We start from the raw sequence: 15,775 nt of genomic DNA, 5'->3' as shown, positions 1-15,775 counted from the left end.
TTAAAATCTGTCAGCTATGACTGGTCTCATAAGCACAGTCAGCGGACCAGAATAAGTTAATTATTTACTTGTGTCACTAGTGCTCTTCATCTAATGAAATGCACAGCTGTGTTAGATCTGCAGTTGGACGTCTCGATCCTATTGTTATACAAGTCAGCAGAGGGTAGAAGCCGCTATGATGGAGAGGCCTCAGCTCTTTCTGCTGTTCTGCCTTTCTGTGTCGATTTCATGGATCTTTTATCATTCACTTTCACACAAAACAAACAACACAGTGGCTGTCTGCTATGGGAACTGTCTTGGCGTATAAAAGGGCTTCAGCGCCTAAAGTAATTTTAAGTTTAGCAAAGATTTGATTTTTGGCTTACAGGTGCCCTTTCGTCCTGATACAAACACTTTCTTTAATGCGGGGGGGGGGGGGCAGGGGTAGGGGTAGGGGTAGGGGAAAGAATGTAAATTTGGTCAACCCCACAGTAAATATCATGTGGTAGGTCAGTTGTTTCTTGTTCATATGTGAGAAAAGTATGGGGGGGTGGAGGTGATTTGGGTGTTATCACCACGAAATGTGTTATCACCATGGTTTGTAGTGGGTGTGTATGTTTTCTCTGCCATAATCATGAGTTCACTGTTGTATCACTCTCATCTTGTTAACTGCAACCCCATATATTTAGTCCATGTTTTGTGTTTAATTGGATTCTGGAAGAATTTCTCTCTTCTGAGTGGGTACCCATATCACCATTTCTTCCCCCATAAACAAATCCCTGTTGAGTGTTCTTGAAATATCTCTGTGGCTCAGTAATGTAAAACTGTTGTCTCCAGTTCATCAAAAGGATAAAAAAATACACTGCCCTGTTTAATTTGAAATGTAAAGTGTTCTCCAGGGGATTGGGAAGTGTATTAAGACATTCGTTTCTGCTCCCTAATTTATTTTAGACTACTCATAATTAGAGAAGGGAGAAATGTTTTTCATAAACATTGAAAGAACAGGCAGAATTGCAAACTTCTGGAATTGCTGGGTTGCATGCATCCTTTTATAGGAATATTTTTTTGGGGGGGAGTTAAGGCAGTTGTGCCCATGAAACTTAACATAACCAGTAAACTGAGTTGACTGAGTAGGGGATACTGGAGTGCTATTTTTAAGGACTGCCATAAAACCCTTAGCTCTAGTCTGATTTCTTGGTGGATTGGAGCTTTTAGAAATGAAACATCATTTTGTATGAATGCCCTAACAAAACTCACAGAATATTGAGAGTGGTTTGATGCAACCAGGTTATCTTAAATTGATCATTGGTTTAAGTCTTTAAGCAGTATAGGATGGTGTTATGTTTAATTTCATATAATACTACGCAGTAATACAGTGCATTACATGGTAATATAGTGCATTCTCATGTGTGTTTATAGCGGTATAGTAAAAATTTCTTCTGCAGGCTTTTCTAATACTTGTTGAGATTAGGGCCTTTTCCCTGGGGATTGGAGCGTTTTCATTTCTCCTGTGAAAATCCCCCTCCCACAAAAGATTGCCTGTCTATGCTGTGGTATGTGTGTCTGTGTAGGAACTGTGTAGTGGTTTTGTCTTCTCCTGTGGGTCAAATACCAGCCTCAGGAGTGAGAAGGATTTCCATTGGGAACATGGCACGGAAGTAAAGGTTAAAGCCTCCTTCCCCCGTCTAGAGTTTCCTGTCCAGAGAGCCAGCTTGATGAAGGTGTCAAGAGCAGCAGTGTCTAATCTGGAGAACCAGGCTTGATTCCCTCCTCCTTCACATGCAGCTATCTGGGTTACCTTGGGCTAGTCACTGTTCTCTTAGAGCTGTTCTTGTAGAGCAGTTCTGTTACAGCTCTCTCAGCCTCACCTACCTTACAGGGTGTCTGTTGTGGGGAGAGGAAAGGAAAGATGTATGTAAGCTAAAATGCAGGGTATAAAAAAACAGCTCGCTCGCTCTTCTCTGTTTCTATGCCTAGAAACCCTCTAGTATCCCAGTTCTGTTCTCAAGGAATTATATTGTATAGGCCAGCTGTCCTCAACTCCCGGTCCAAGGACCAGTACCGGGCCATAGCTCAGTCAGTACCGGGCCGTGGCTCCTTCTCGTCCTCCTGCCCAGCTGCTGCCTCGGGCGCTGCCCTGCCACTCTGCCACCAGCTCACCTTTGGTGCTCTCCAGCAGCTGTCATGGCTGGGGCTCCCCCTCGGCGTGGCACTGCCCCAGTGGGCGACAGGAAGTCAGGGGCGCATGCGGGAAAGCAAGCGGAGCAGGGGCTCAGGCAGCGGCAGCGTCCCTCGGCAAAGACTACCCCCCCTCCCGGGCCTCAGTAAAATTGTCAAGCGTTGACTGATCCCCAGTGATAAAAAAGTTGGGGACCACTGGTATAGGCTAATGTAAAACTTAACTCTTGTCCAGAAGTGCCCCCTGAGAGAGGAGACAATACAAGAGTCTTTAGTAGTTGTCACTGGCACGACAATATGCATTGTATTTTTGTTGTTATTTGAAAGATACTCTTATGTTCCAGGGGTTTGTGGACTGATTGTGCCTCAAGAAGATATGCCGTTTTGTGACACTGGAATCTGCCCAGATATTATCATGAATCCCCATGGCTTCCCATCACGTATGACGGTCAGTAATGTCTCAAGTCAATGCATTTTCAAAACTGGATGTCCGTACCTCTTCATGTGTAGATAAAAGGTGTCAATTAGTTAAAGAATAATGCAGCCTTTCACATCATGCGTTATTCTTCATAAGGCAGAATGGGCCAGTCAAGTGAGCATTGTGGATGTTTGTGCTTTCCTTTCCTGATAGTAGTTGGTCTAATATCTTACCCCATATGTATTTTATGTCTCTTATTTTCCTGGCCAACACTTTCAATAATCTGGCAGGCTCATCTTCTTAATGACTGTTGTAGAAGGGATAACCAGTGACAGTGAGTTAGAACCTCCTTTAGAGGTTGTCATTCTGCCTATAGATAAATTCGGTAGACGTTGATTTGGTTAGCCTTCATATCTGTTTACTCTTCTACCTGCTGTTGAATGGGACGTAGACCCTCCGTTTACAAAGCAGTGAATTCTCTGTAGTCAAAATTTTGCTTGTTCCCAGGCTTTCCCAATAGGGCTCTGTTTGTCTGCATTCTTGGCGTTTTCTCTTACTGAAGAAGCATATCCTGGATCAGGTTGCTCATTCTATCTACCTCCAGAAACAGGAACAAAAAAATTAAGTAATTTTGATTTGGAGAGTGAGAGTATTTCCCCAGTTCCTTCCACAGAATATCAAGAGGTTCTAGAGAGACAGGGTTGCTTGGATATCTGATAGTCCTTTCTGTCTTTTGGAGAGGCATCTCAGATTCCTGAAAGACAAGGCATATATCAGTTTGACCCACAAAGCAGCTATGATGGTAAATGTAAACTTTAGATTTCTTTCTAGGATCCAGTGGGCTACCTAAGGTGCATATCTCAAAGGGTCAAGTTGCTCAATGGCATACTCATTTTTGTTTGTTTGTTTGTTTGTTTCAGGAGTAGGGCCTTCCCAGTGCCATTATCACAAACTGTTTGTGAAAGTCGTCTCAATTGCCATACAGTACTAGAGGGGCCTGGGGGGGATCAAGGTGGCTTGTCATGCTGAACTGGGGTTACTGTTCAGCAAACACAGGCTCAAATCCTCTGGGGGCATTAAATGAATGAACTGCCTAAATCTGCCTTATTTTGTGTATCCTCACTTTTTTCCCCATAGATTACGCCTTATTTGCACCTTAAGCACACATCAGGGAAAATTTAAAAATCAATCGTAAAGGAGCTAGAGAGAGATTTCAAAGTGAGATACAAAAAATAATAATAATCCTATTGATTTTTCTTCTGTTTTCTATTTTACAGGTAGGGAAGCTCATTGAACTTCTGGCAGGAAAAGCTGGTGTCTTAGATGGCAGATTTCACTATGGAACAGCATTTGGAGGCAGTAAAGTTAAGGATGTGTGCGAAGATCTCATTCGCCACGGCTATAACTACTTAGGAAAGGACTATGTAACATCCGGCATCACTGGGTAAGAACCTCCTGTAAGAAACTGGGGTAAGAGGTGCACTTCCTTGTTATTTTTTAATGCATCTCATTTTGTTTTAAGTTTAACACCTAATAATACTGTATTTGTTCACGAGCATATCACACTTAAATGAATTGCTTTAAGAAAAAAAAAACTTCCCCTAAACCATCAAAACAAATTTAAAAGCTGACAGAGTGTACAAAGGATGTTTGAAAATATTCTAAGGAGTTTTGGCAGGCATTTTTACATGGTCTTGGAATAAGATTAAATTGAATACAGTAGTAAAATATGGTATGGAAGGCAGGTGCTTGCCCATTGGGACTTTTTGTGTATAGCTTCTGCTAATTGTGGAGTCAGTCTGGCATTCTTGGCTTTCTTTTAACTTCCTGCTGTGCCGATTGGACTTTCTTGAGAGACATGGAGACAGGAACAGGAGACAGTTTAAGAACAGGACAAGGCCATATGGCCCGACATGTCTGCATTTACAAAAGTGTCTTAATCCTACCTTTTTACTTTCCACCATTTCCACCATAACCCTATGCTCCATATTCTGTTCCACTAACATGAACCATCTGCTGATTTATTGCCTTGCTAAATAACAAAAAAATAACATTAGAGTTATCTTTTCTAGGGAAATTCTTGTGTTTGTAGTATGACTTTTTTCCTTTGCCCAACCTATTGTCAAAAATATCTGTCTAATGCATTTTCTAGGGAATCTGAACAACTGTTTCACTCTCTTATGTTTTTTGTCACAGGAACATTCTTGCAATTCACTTCCGTAAGCAAAGTTATAGCATGGGATTCTGTAGAATTACCAACCAAGAATTCAGGAATGGTTCAGAATGCCGAGCTGTACATTGATTTTGCTTAAGGGGATGAGTTGTGGAAGCAGTCTCATGGCTGGGAATCTTAATTGCAGAAGTATCTCTCTAGGTCATTCTTTCTCAGATTGGCTTTTATATGTGTCCAGAGGCATGCTGTTACTGTTTGTCCTCCCCTGCTTCAAATACTTCCACTTTTTCCCCTTACAAGTTAGTGGAGCATATCCTACACCGTTGACCTGTGTGAAAAACAGGAAGAACCTGTGATCATGGAACTAAATACTGGGGAATTTTGGAAGACGAGATAACCATTTTCGCTTCCCTGAGCTCCTTGAAAGATGGGATAGCCCCCCCTGGTGGAACGAGCTCACTAAAGAGATCAGGGCCCTGCTTGAACCCCCACAATTCCGCAGGGCCTGAAAAAGGGAGCTCCGACCCAATAACATCTACAGCCCCCCCCCCCCCCCCAGACACCGCCTTCATGGCTTACAACATTCTGACCTCTCTGGGGGTTTATCTAAGTTATCATTCCTGTTATTGTTGTTCAAAATCATTGATATTATGTTCATTTAAACCACTGTTGTATTATTGTTGATATTATTTCTGACTGTTATATGTTCAGGTCGTTCCATGTACCACCCCATAACGTTATATGTAATCCGCCTGAAGCCATATGGGAGGGTGGTTTAAAAATCTAATAAATAAATAAAATATTTTCCAGCCTAATAATATTTATGAATCTATCCTCTAGCTGTGCTATAAACAGGCCACAACAGCAGCTTTAAAAAGTGTAACCATTCAGTTTAAAAGCCCAAGTATAAAATAAATATTTTGGCCTGATCGCTAAAGGGGAGAGTAAGGCAAACACTGGTTATCCTCAATAGGAAGGACATTCCAAAGTCTTCTAGGTGCTACAAGACTCTTGCTATGCAATCCTAGCAGAGTTATACCTTTCTAAGCCCATAGAAGGGTATAATTCTGTCTGAGGTGGTTTGCCATTGCCTGCTTCCACATCATACCCCTGATATTTTTTTGGAGGTCTCTTATACAAATACTAGCCTGGGGCATCCCTACACAGCTTCCAAGATCTAACAAGATCAGGCTAGCTTGGGCTATCTAGGTCAGGTGTGACTATGTTTAGGATTCTGTCATTGGTTGGTTACATGGTTGGTTACATGGCAGTCCTGAAACTCTCACCGTTGTTCCTTTTTAGGGAGCCCTTAGAAGCCTATATCTATTTTGGGCCAGTGTATTATCAGAAGCTGAAGCACATGGTGTTGGATAAGATGCATGCCAGAGCTCGAGGACCAAGAGCAGTCCTTACCAGGTATGGCAGAAACATGAGCACCCATTTCCAGTTTGTAAAAGCCAGCTTATTGCATTAGGGTTGACTTTGATCTTGTAGAGTCAGGACTGTTTTTCAGTTTCAGCTTTCCAGCAGTTTTTTTTTTTTTCCTGTACAAAATTCTGAACAGAGCTTGGATTCCGAAAAGTTTAAATGTGCCTTGGGAAATGCAAAACATTATTTTGAAGCTACAGTGCAAAACTTTGGTGCCCTGTAAGCTTTAGAAGGTCTTTGCAAAGAACTGATTATCACTTGCAAATTTTACATCATATCAGTAAACATAACAGAATCAGGGACAGTGATTCTTTAAACAGAAGTTTGTTGATGCAGTTCAGTGGAGAAATGTGCTTAAATAAGACAATATTCTAGAGCAACTCTACCTGTTGTGTGTTCCAAGGCAACCTACGGAAGGCCGATCTCGTGATGGTGGCTTACGTCTGGGAGAAATGGAACGGGATTGCTTGATAGGCTATGGAGCCAGTATGCTCTTGCTGGAAAGGCTCATGATTTCAAGTGATGCATTTGAAGTGGATGTGTGTGGCCAATGTGGATTGCTGGGATATTCTGGCTGGTAAGTAGAAAACGTATTTTGTTTTCATGTTTGCATGAGGCTTACCTTGAGTCTTGGTTTTATCTGTAAATTTCTACTTCAAAGTTTCTGCTGCGTTTGCTGACAAGTGAAAATACATCTCTAATAATTAGCATAGCACTTAGCGAATATACTGTGCTTTGATCTGCATAGCAGAGGATACTTCTAGTGTTGCATGGAAAGAAGGAAATCCTTTTATGGTTTTTAAAAATAATTTCTTTATCTCAGTATGGAGGGTGATGTCTCTGTTATTTTTACAAAGCAAGTGCTCGAAGATCATTAAGAAGTCTTTCTATTCAAGGTTTTAGTGAAGTGTTTTAATGCCTGTAGATCTGCTGGATTATGTCTTTACACAACAAAATCATTTAAAAGGAAACTAGACTCTCCCCTGTGTTTTTTAGCAGAAGATTATCTACTTGTCTGGAGATCTTCCAAGTGTTAGGGGGGGAAATTCAAGTCCAAACTTTAGAGAAACAAAAAGGGCTCATCAGCTGAATGTAGGAACTGAAACGAAGATGTGACCGCATGCGTCTTCCCATGACACAGCTGTGGCCGACCTGTCACAGCATTTTCAGAAGAGGGGAGACCAGCTGTGTCAATGTCCTTTCCTCATTTGAGACCCAAATCAGACCATACTGAAAATGCTGGCAAAATAACTTCATGGAACTATCCCTTTTTTCAGTAGCTTGGACTTTTGCATAGTCCATAGTCTTTTTTTTTCCTCCTCCCAAGTTTGAGATTGCAAATAAGTTTTTCTTACCAGTGTTTACTGTGCCTCCTCTGTTTTTCTATGCCTTTGAGCCTGTATTTTGGGGAAGGAGGAAATAAAAGAGTATATGGATTGTTCTTTGAACTGGGTGAGCATTATTTGGCACAACCCTAGCTTGTGTTGGTTTGCCCAACCCTGAAACAAACTTCAAAACATTTTAGCTGCACTAGTCTTTTAAAAAATAGCATAACATGTCCCTAGGATGAAGACCTTATAGGACTTGAGGTAGTGATTCTCAACATGGTGCCAACTGGTGGATGTCCTAGTGCCCATTTCTTTCCTTTCTAAAGCACAAGGCAGTCCTGGCTTTCCTTTTCCATACTAGAGCTGGAGATGCTTCAAAAGAACCCAGCAAGGCATCATAGAATCATAGAGTTGAAAGGGACCATCTAGTCCAACCCCCTGCTTCAATGCAAGATTAGCCTAAAGAATCCATGATAAGTATCTGTCTAGCTGCTGCTTAAAGACTGCTAGTGGGGGGAGCTTACCACCTCCTTAGGCAGCCCATTCGACTGCTGAACCACTCTGACTGTGAAAACAATTTCCTGATATCTAGCCGATACCATTCTAAATGTAGTTTAAACACATTACTGCAGTTCCTGTCCTCACCTGCTAACAGGAACTGCCGCCTGCTTGAAGTGACAACCTTTCAAATACTTAAATAGAGCAATCATGTCTACTTGCAACCTACTCCACCTCAGTTTTGTGTTTGCAATTCTGGGAAGGTGCTTGTTTTGCAATCTTCAGTATTTTGGACTTCATATCAGTAAAGTATCCCATGGCAGCTGTTTGTGGTGGTGCCCATTCCCTGTTCTCAAAATTCCAATACTGTCTACAAGCTGACCAAGACTGGTCCTAGGGAATCTAAGTTGAAGGAGGGGTAGGGAAGGTGGGGAAGGAAACAGAGTGAAAGAAGATGCCTGAGAGACAAAGAAAGGTCATTGAGAAGACAATTTATGCAAACATTTTATGAAAGCAAACTACTTTCAGGCAAATTACTTTTCTCATATTTTCCTTAATATTAGAGGCAAATGATAGTACAGGGTCGCTATATTTATGAGAAGACACAGGTTTTGATTTGGGTGTATTTTTATTTTGCATTGAAGCAGACAGAATCTATACCCAGGGTAAATAATACACATTGCTGTGTTACATGCTTGTTTGTGTAAGGAGATTTGCCTGTCTGCAGTTGTGGAATTTTCACTGAGTGTGTAGTAAAAGGAAAAGAGGATGTGGAACTCTCTCCCTCAGTAATGCACTTGGCACCAAGTTTGTTGACTTCTGAAACCAAGTACAACATTTGTTTTTCAAAGTGTTTTGTTGCTTTCCTTGTCTTTCCACATTCTACCCTCTTTGTGTCTGATCCACAATTCTAACTAGCATCAAAGCCTGTTCCTAAAAACAGGCCTTGAAAGGGTCTTCTCCCCTGGACCCCAGCCAGGCAGCTTAAGGTAGCCTTGGGCAGATCATTAGCAGGGCCCACGGAGAGCTCCGTAGCAGTCCTTAACGAGCAGTCAGCAGGCCGGGAGGCCCTCATCAGCAGGCCCAGCCTAGCAGGCCAAGAGGCCCTTGTTAGGAGGCCCTCCACAATAATCCTTTGTCCAGGGACGGAGGGGGGGGGAGCTGCAGGTGTAGGGCCAATCAGGGCAAAGCTGGCTGAACCTGATTGGCCCTATTCCAACTTGGACAGCTGGATACGTCCCACCCCCTAGGCTGTTTCATAAATATGTAGAGGAACAACAATGGATAAGGATGGTCCTGAGTGACACTGTCCATGACACTGCTCATTTTTAATGTTATGATTTCACTGTCCTGTGGTGTCTTTTATGCCTTTGGTCCTGTTATGTGTTCTTTTGATTATAGTGTTTTTATTTTATTTTTATATTTTGATACTGGGACCTTTTATGGGAGCATGAGCAGAGACTCCAAAATATACATGTGTCAAATAATTAGGGCAGAAGAAGCTAACTGGCTGCCGGGAAGAGACCTGCGGGCCCAGAAAGGTGACTAAGATTAACTTTCTGAACATCTGAGTTTGCAGTCTGGGGCAGATGCTACCTGCATGTTTTCAGACACATAATTTTACAATCATGGGGACTAGAAACTTTTGATTTTGTTTTCAAGCATAGAATTCTGAAGTTCCCATGAGTCTGTATCTCAATAGATTCCATAAAACTGCCCAACCTGTAGTTTTAAATAAAGTTGCATTAAAAAAATGTTTTAAACAATTATTTCTTGTCACCACATTTGTAAAACTTTCACAGAACTTGTTTAAACTGTGTAAGTTGCTCTGTATAGATTCTAGAAACACATTTAAGGGATGTAATCCTCATTTTACGTATGATGGGAGACATAACCTGTAATTGGGTTTCTTATCCCGTTATTAGGTGATTATGTGCTCAGTCTGTCAATAGTGGAAGCCAAGCAGCCCTATAATGAGCCACACAATAGAAACTAGGCAATTACAGCATCTCCAAACCTCTGCAATGGCCTTTGCCTATAATTCCAACTCTAGTAAGACATTTCTATATAGAAACGCTTGATGCAGCACATGGAGCTAAAAGCAATGCAGAAGTCACAAGGGCAAAAATGCTCGCCTTAGCAGGGCATATGGCCAAGGACCACATACCAAGTAACGTTTCCAGTGCAAATGAACAGCAAATGTTTGAAAGTTTGAATTGGTGGTACTAAAATAGGGAATTTCCAAGGAGGGTCCAGCAGCAGCCTAAGTAAGGAAAATGTTGTCTACAGTGATCATCTTACACCAAAACTTTCAAGTAGTCAACAATAATTAGCCCCCTTTTTCTTGATTATATTGCTTCCCTGAGGAATACTACCCAGATCTCACACTAAGCTAGCAGAAGATCCAAAGATGTTTATACATCACCGTTCACCTTCCGTATCTCACACATCCCTCACACCTGATGAGAGAAGAGTGGGTCTCAAGGTTTTGTTCTCCCCTCCCTGCCCTTTCTCGCACTATGCTCAGAAGCAAGCACCTGAACTTGGGAGACCATGCAGCTGTTGGAACATGACTGAAGACAATTGGGGAATGATTTCCTGATTTCACTGCACAGGGTTGGGGAATAACATCCAGGCAGCCCTGTCTATCCACTCCCACTAAGCTCTGTGCCTTGAATGTGGTTGACTTGGTTAAGCTGTTGACTTAAAAAAAAATGTTCCTAAAAACTAACTTTGTTTGGTCATAACAAAACTGTGAGCTGTTGAATTAATGTGTTCTTTTCCGTTACTTTTGGACAATCATTATCAGAAAAACCTGTTAATTGTAGTGTTTTCCTTTTGGATTTTTTAAATCTTATTGTGGTCTTTCCTCTTAGCTCCAGCAAGTACAGGTCCAGCCATTCATTCAGCTCACAAATTAGATTGAGGGGGACTCTCATTCTTCACCCCTAAATTGGAGTACCACAATTAACATTGCTGTGCTACTGTCTGAGGGTTTCCTTGGTAATACTGGGCTGCAGCAGAAACTCGCATAGCAGTCAGGGCAGCCGCTGGTTTGTCAAAAGATCAGTTGCATTAAATATTTACAACAGGTTAGTCAGCACTGGAATTGTGTAGTGGAAGTGCAAGAACATAGCACAAAATACTATGTAGGCTGGCATTGATCTAGTAAAAGATAAAGCACCTTGTATGCTTTATATTTGAAATCTGTCTTTCTGTGATTAATGTGAGTTTTTAAATCAAAGGAGCAACTTTCAAAACCACAGGTTCCATTGATGGCATAATTGGGTTTCAGATTTTCAGCATTTCTGGTTAAGGTTTGCCTGCTTTTTTCATTTTCCTTAGGAAAAGCTTTTCAATGCTGTGTGATAAAGTTGATTTAAAATGGGAAGTTTAAATAAATATGGTTGTTTGGTTGTTTTGCTTTTCGGAGTTCAAGAGATGTAAATTGGGAGCAAAATATAGCTATATAAATAGTTTTTAAAACTAAATAGATAAAACAAAAAGTAGGGTTTTTTGCTTTTAAGGTTTAGCATATGTATTGTGGCATACACATTCGTAGATCTATAGTCAGTTTTGATCAGACACACAAAATGTGGCTCCGGCTGGATAAATTCAAGGAAAATAAATGGATAAAAATGCTTTCAGTTCATAATCTGTATGCATGTAATCTCCATGAATATAGCATTGAATTTAATCTCATGATGATTAGCCGTACTATGTGGAATGTTCATGAAGAAATTGTGCAAGGAGCAAAACTGTTTACAGGTTTAGCTTCTTTACAGGAAAGGAAAGTTAGGAGGATGGACTGAATTTCACATCTTGATTCAAACTAACCCACCAGTTCTTTGACAACAGGCATCCAGTTTCGACAGATTCATCATTCCCCTCTTTCTCTGCCAAGTAAATTTGAGCGGTGTTCTGAAAAGGAGGAGTAATGGTTCAGAGTAGAGTCTGGAAACTAGTAAAAATTTAAGTTGCATATGAACACTTTCCCCTAGTGTGTTGCACATGCATGCCACCTCTTCAGGAATTTGAACAAAATACCATTGAATTGTAGCTGTGATAATCTCAGGCTGGGCAGGAAAATGTCAATATAGGTATCTTTTCTAGCACCTTCATTCATAAGAACAGTTTGCCTGATACTGGCTATATCTGAAGCAGTTCCAATTCTAAATTCTCATTATAAATAACAATGCAGAGGCCTTCACTTGAACACAAGTATGTAACATTGGACAGAGTAGCAGTAGCTCATATGTATCACTTAGCATGCCTTAAAGGTCTTTGATTAGCAATATTTTCTTACATTATATGGTTTCTGTGTAAATTTAATGTTTTTTTAAAATAATATACAAGCTGTGAATTTTACCATTTTGGCAAAACCCAAAGGCCAAAAGAGAAGATTGTGGCCCAGATTCAGTACATGTCTTGCCAATCCCTTAGGATGAGATGTTTTGATATAACCTTGGATGTGTTTTCTTCCTTAATTTATTGGAATACATACAGTGACCTTGCTTTTGTTTTTCCTTCCCCTTAGGTGCCACTACTGCAAGTCTTCATGTCATGTGTCATCCCTGCGCATACCATATGCCTGTAAACTCTTATTCCAAGAACTTCAGTCTATGAACATTATTCCCAGATTAAAACTGGCCAGGTATAATGAGTAAATGATCAAGGACCAGGGATGACAAATTGGTAACTGGAAGCTGGAAACAAAACTGGAATTAGTGACAGTGCTCTAGCTAACAACCAAGGGAGCAAATCAGCCTTTCATTCATTCCTTGTTGGCATGTTCACCCCATCGTATCCTTGAATAGAAGGCATTGCTCAAGACCGTTGTGGCAGCAGTTGGTGTAGCAGTAAGCTAAGCATCCACTCATTGGGCACCCATACTGTACAACCTTCATTTCCTGTTGAGGTGCATGGAAGCACACTGCAGATCAGTCATGCTCAGTGGATTGCTTCCTCTATCTGCAGGGTGCAGATAATCCAACTATGGCATATGTGCCTAATTTTAGAGTAGTAAAACAGCATTAAAATCTATGAGCACCGAAGGAACAGTCTTGTGGAATCTTCCAGTGTGTTCAGTTGAAGTCTGATTGTCTAAATGCGCTTTGCCCGTGGGGCTGGATCCAGAGTAACATTTCTAGAAGTGCAAGGATTCCGACACACAGTTTCCTGGCTTCCCCTTTCCTGGGACAGGCCAGACATTTCTTAAGGATGATGAACTTCTGCCCGTGGAAACATTTGGTCTGCACCTAAGCCACAGACTTTTGTTGGGTTTTTAAAATTTTATTAACAGGGAGCTGAAACAAAAATGAATAAAAAATTTCAAATACTTTGCTGCTGCTTGTTTTGTTTGTTTTTACAATCTATCACAACTTTAAGCTATTACTGTGTCGTAATAATAGAGTCCTTAACAGTTTAAAAAATCTTCAGATATTCTGATAAAGGATCATATCTTGAAATATCTACCTCTTTCTAGAGCAAAATACTTCTGGTTCTTCTCAGTGAGAGAGTTTTCTGCTATTTGAAAACACTACAGATTACTTACATATTGTCAATATATCTTAAGCATATAAACCTGTCCAGAATCTAGCCTTGCATAATCAGATGTTGGAAGGAATTAAGGAATACCTCCTGTGCTACAGAGTTGTGGAGCGGGATGCTGCAGTATCTTGGCCAGTAGCCATTAAAGGGACCACCTGAGGGAGTGAACCTCACTAGGCAGGGCTTTCTTTTTGGGGAGATCTCCAACCTGGCCCTGCAGAAACCACTTATGGGGAATTATGTCAAGGAGGAAAATGTTGATGAGAAGGGAAGAGAATGTAGCTCAGTGGTAGAGAGCATCTTCTTCCTTTCTACCCTACTTTGGCCTTTGAGGGAGAATTCATTGGGGCCAGGCCTGGTTAGGGTTACCAGATCCAGGTTGGAAAATTCCTGAAGATTTGGGGGTAGAGCCTTAGGAGGGCATGGTTTGGGGAGGGGAGAGGCCTCATCCAAATACAATGCCATAAGGTCTCCTCCCCAAAGGAATCATTCTCTTCAGGAGGACATTTTTCTGTTGCCTGGAGTTCAGTTGTGATTCTTGGAAATATTCAGGTCTTATCTAAAGGTTGGAAGCCCTAAGCCCGGAAGCAACCTCTGGCTGACTTGATACCATCCAATTTACCTGACACAACCCAGCCTGGATTCTTGCTACTGTTTAACAGCAGTCACTCATTGAAAGTCATCATCGTGTAGCAGTATGGCAACCCTAAAGGGAATTGACTTCTGTAGTTGAGAGAACTGCTGTGATTCCATAAGATCTCCAGCTCCCACCTAGAGGCTGGCAATCCAAGAAGGAAGCAGGAAAAGAGGCAAGGCTTTCAGGATGGAGGAAACAGTTATGAGAGGGGGGGGGAAGTGAGATGCCTCTCACAAGTCCTTGCAGGTTCCCACTTGTAATAATTTATTGCCAACAGCTACCTCTTCTGAATTTCCAGGATTTTTTAAAAGTAAATTGCTGGTCCTTTTCATTGCTGAGATACAGCAGAAAAGACTGTTATCAAAATGCCAGGAAGAGTTGCAGGTCCTGTCAAAACTTTCTCAGTTCTGCAGAGCCTGCAAAAGGGAGCTCTTCCACCAGGTTTTTGGTTGAGGCCGGGGCATGGAAGACCTGGCGCTTCAGAAGATCAGGTTCCTCCTGAGATTGTCCCCCTGAGGCATTGGTATTAGTGGGTCTATTGAGCCAGGGAGGGGAAGAGAGAGTTGTCACCATCATGGGGTGATTTTAGTTGGGGTTTTAATTACTATTTTATGGGGTTTTATAGTGGGGAATACCTTGTAAACCGCCATGCACCACTTGAGAGTGGCGGTATAGAAATCGAAATAGATAGATAGATAAACTCAGAAAGGTCCTTACCTTAATTTGATGCCTTAAATGGGAATAACTCTATAGGATTGCACTGTTAATCAGCAGAACATTGTACACAACACACTACATGCATAGAACCTAACCAGTTAAATCTATTTTAATATATAACTGAATTAAGCGCTCCAGCAAGTAATATATTATCAGTTTTAGTTTAATGACTTTTCAAAGAAGTGTCCTTGATCTTGGTTAAGGCAAAGACATATCCCCCATACAATTTTGATTTAATCAGTTCTATTTTTTGGAGAAGATTTACACTTATTTGTTTTAATTCTCTTTACAGAGGAGGTAGTTCTCATAATAAATTAGTTAATACAAACTGTGTAGATATATTCCATTGAGGTATCTCTGTTAATCTGATGCATCCAAAATAATGAGTCTCTTTGGCATTATATTGTGGCATGAGCTTCATCAAATATATTAAGCGTGCCATTCAATTGTCAGAAAAATGTACGCACTGAACTACAAACACCAGAATGTTATTACTAAGAGAGGTCTGAACAAAATAATTTTTTAAGTAATTGTTCTTTCCTCACTTTATTCAGATTCATCCAACTTTGCTAGTTCATCCATTGTCAGGAGTGATCCACACCCACTCCCAGTAGATCATTCACACTTTTGTGGATCTTGTTCCAGTATTCCCTCCTTCAGGGCAGACCTCACACCATACCCAGTGCTGTCTCAGGGTGTCCACTGACCACTGGGGGCAGCATTTGGGGGACTGTAGTGGGCAGCAACAGGAGAGGAGAAATGGGACAGTTCCATTGTGACCGTTTACGCACTGGGAACTTCACTGCCCAAGCTCCCATGCAGGAGCACAAATCAGGGGCAGATGACGCACTGGGCTAAATGCTCCCCCA

At 41.3% G+C, this 15,775-nt stretch overlaps 1 protein-coding gene across 1 annotated transcript in view; it reads left to right on the top strand.

The window, feature by feature from the left end:
• Positions 1-13,341, top strand: part of POLR3B (RNA polymerase III subunit B) — a 62,922-nt gene extending 49,581 nt beyond the window's left edge. The window contains exons 24-28 of the mRNA XM_077339708.1: positions 2,502-2,605; positions 3,853-4,019; positions 6,051-6,164; positions 6,580-6,753; positions 12,540-13,341. Of these exons, the coding sequence (XP_077195823.1) occupies positions 2,502-2,605; positions 3,853-4,019; positions 6,051-6,164; positions 6,580-6,753; positions 12,540-12,669 (689 nt within the window). The 3' untranslated portion in view covers positions 12,670-13,341. The remainder of the gene's footprint in view (positions 1-2,501; positions 2,606-3,852; positions 4,020-6,050; positions 6,165-6,579; positions 6,754-12,539) is intronic.
• Positions 13,342-15,775: the final 2,434 nt, after the last annotated feature.

The sequence above is a fragment of the Paroedura picta genome, chromosome 5 (genome assembly GCF_049243985.1).
Source record: "Paroedura picta isolate Pp20150507F chromosome 5, Ppicta_v3.0, whole genome shotgun sequence".
NCBI lineage: Eukaryota > Metazoa > Chordata > Lepidosauria > Squamata > Gekkonidae > Paroedura > Paroedura picta.
This window is presented reverse-complemented; position numbering and strand designations above follow the sequence as displayed.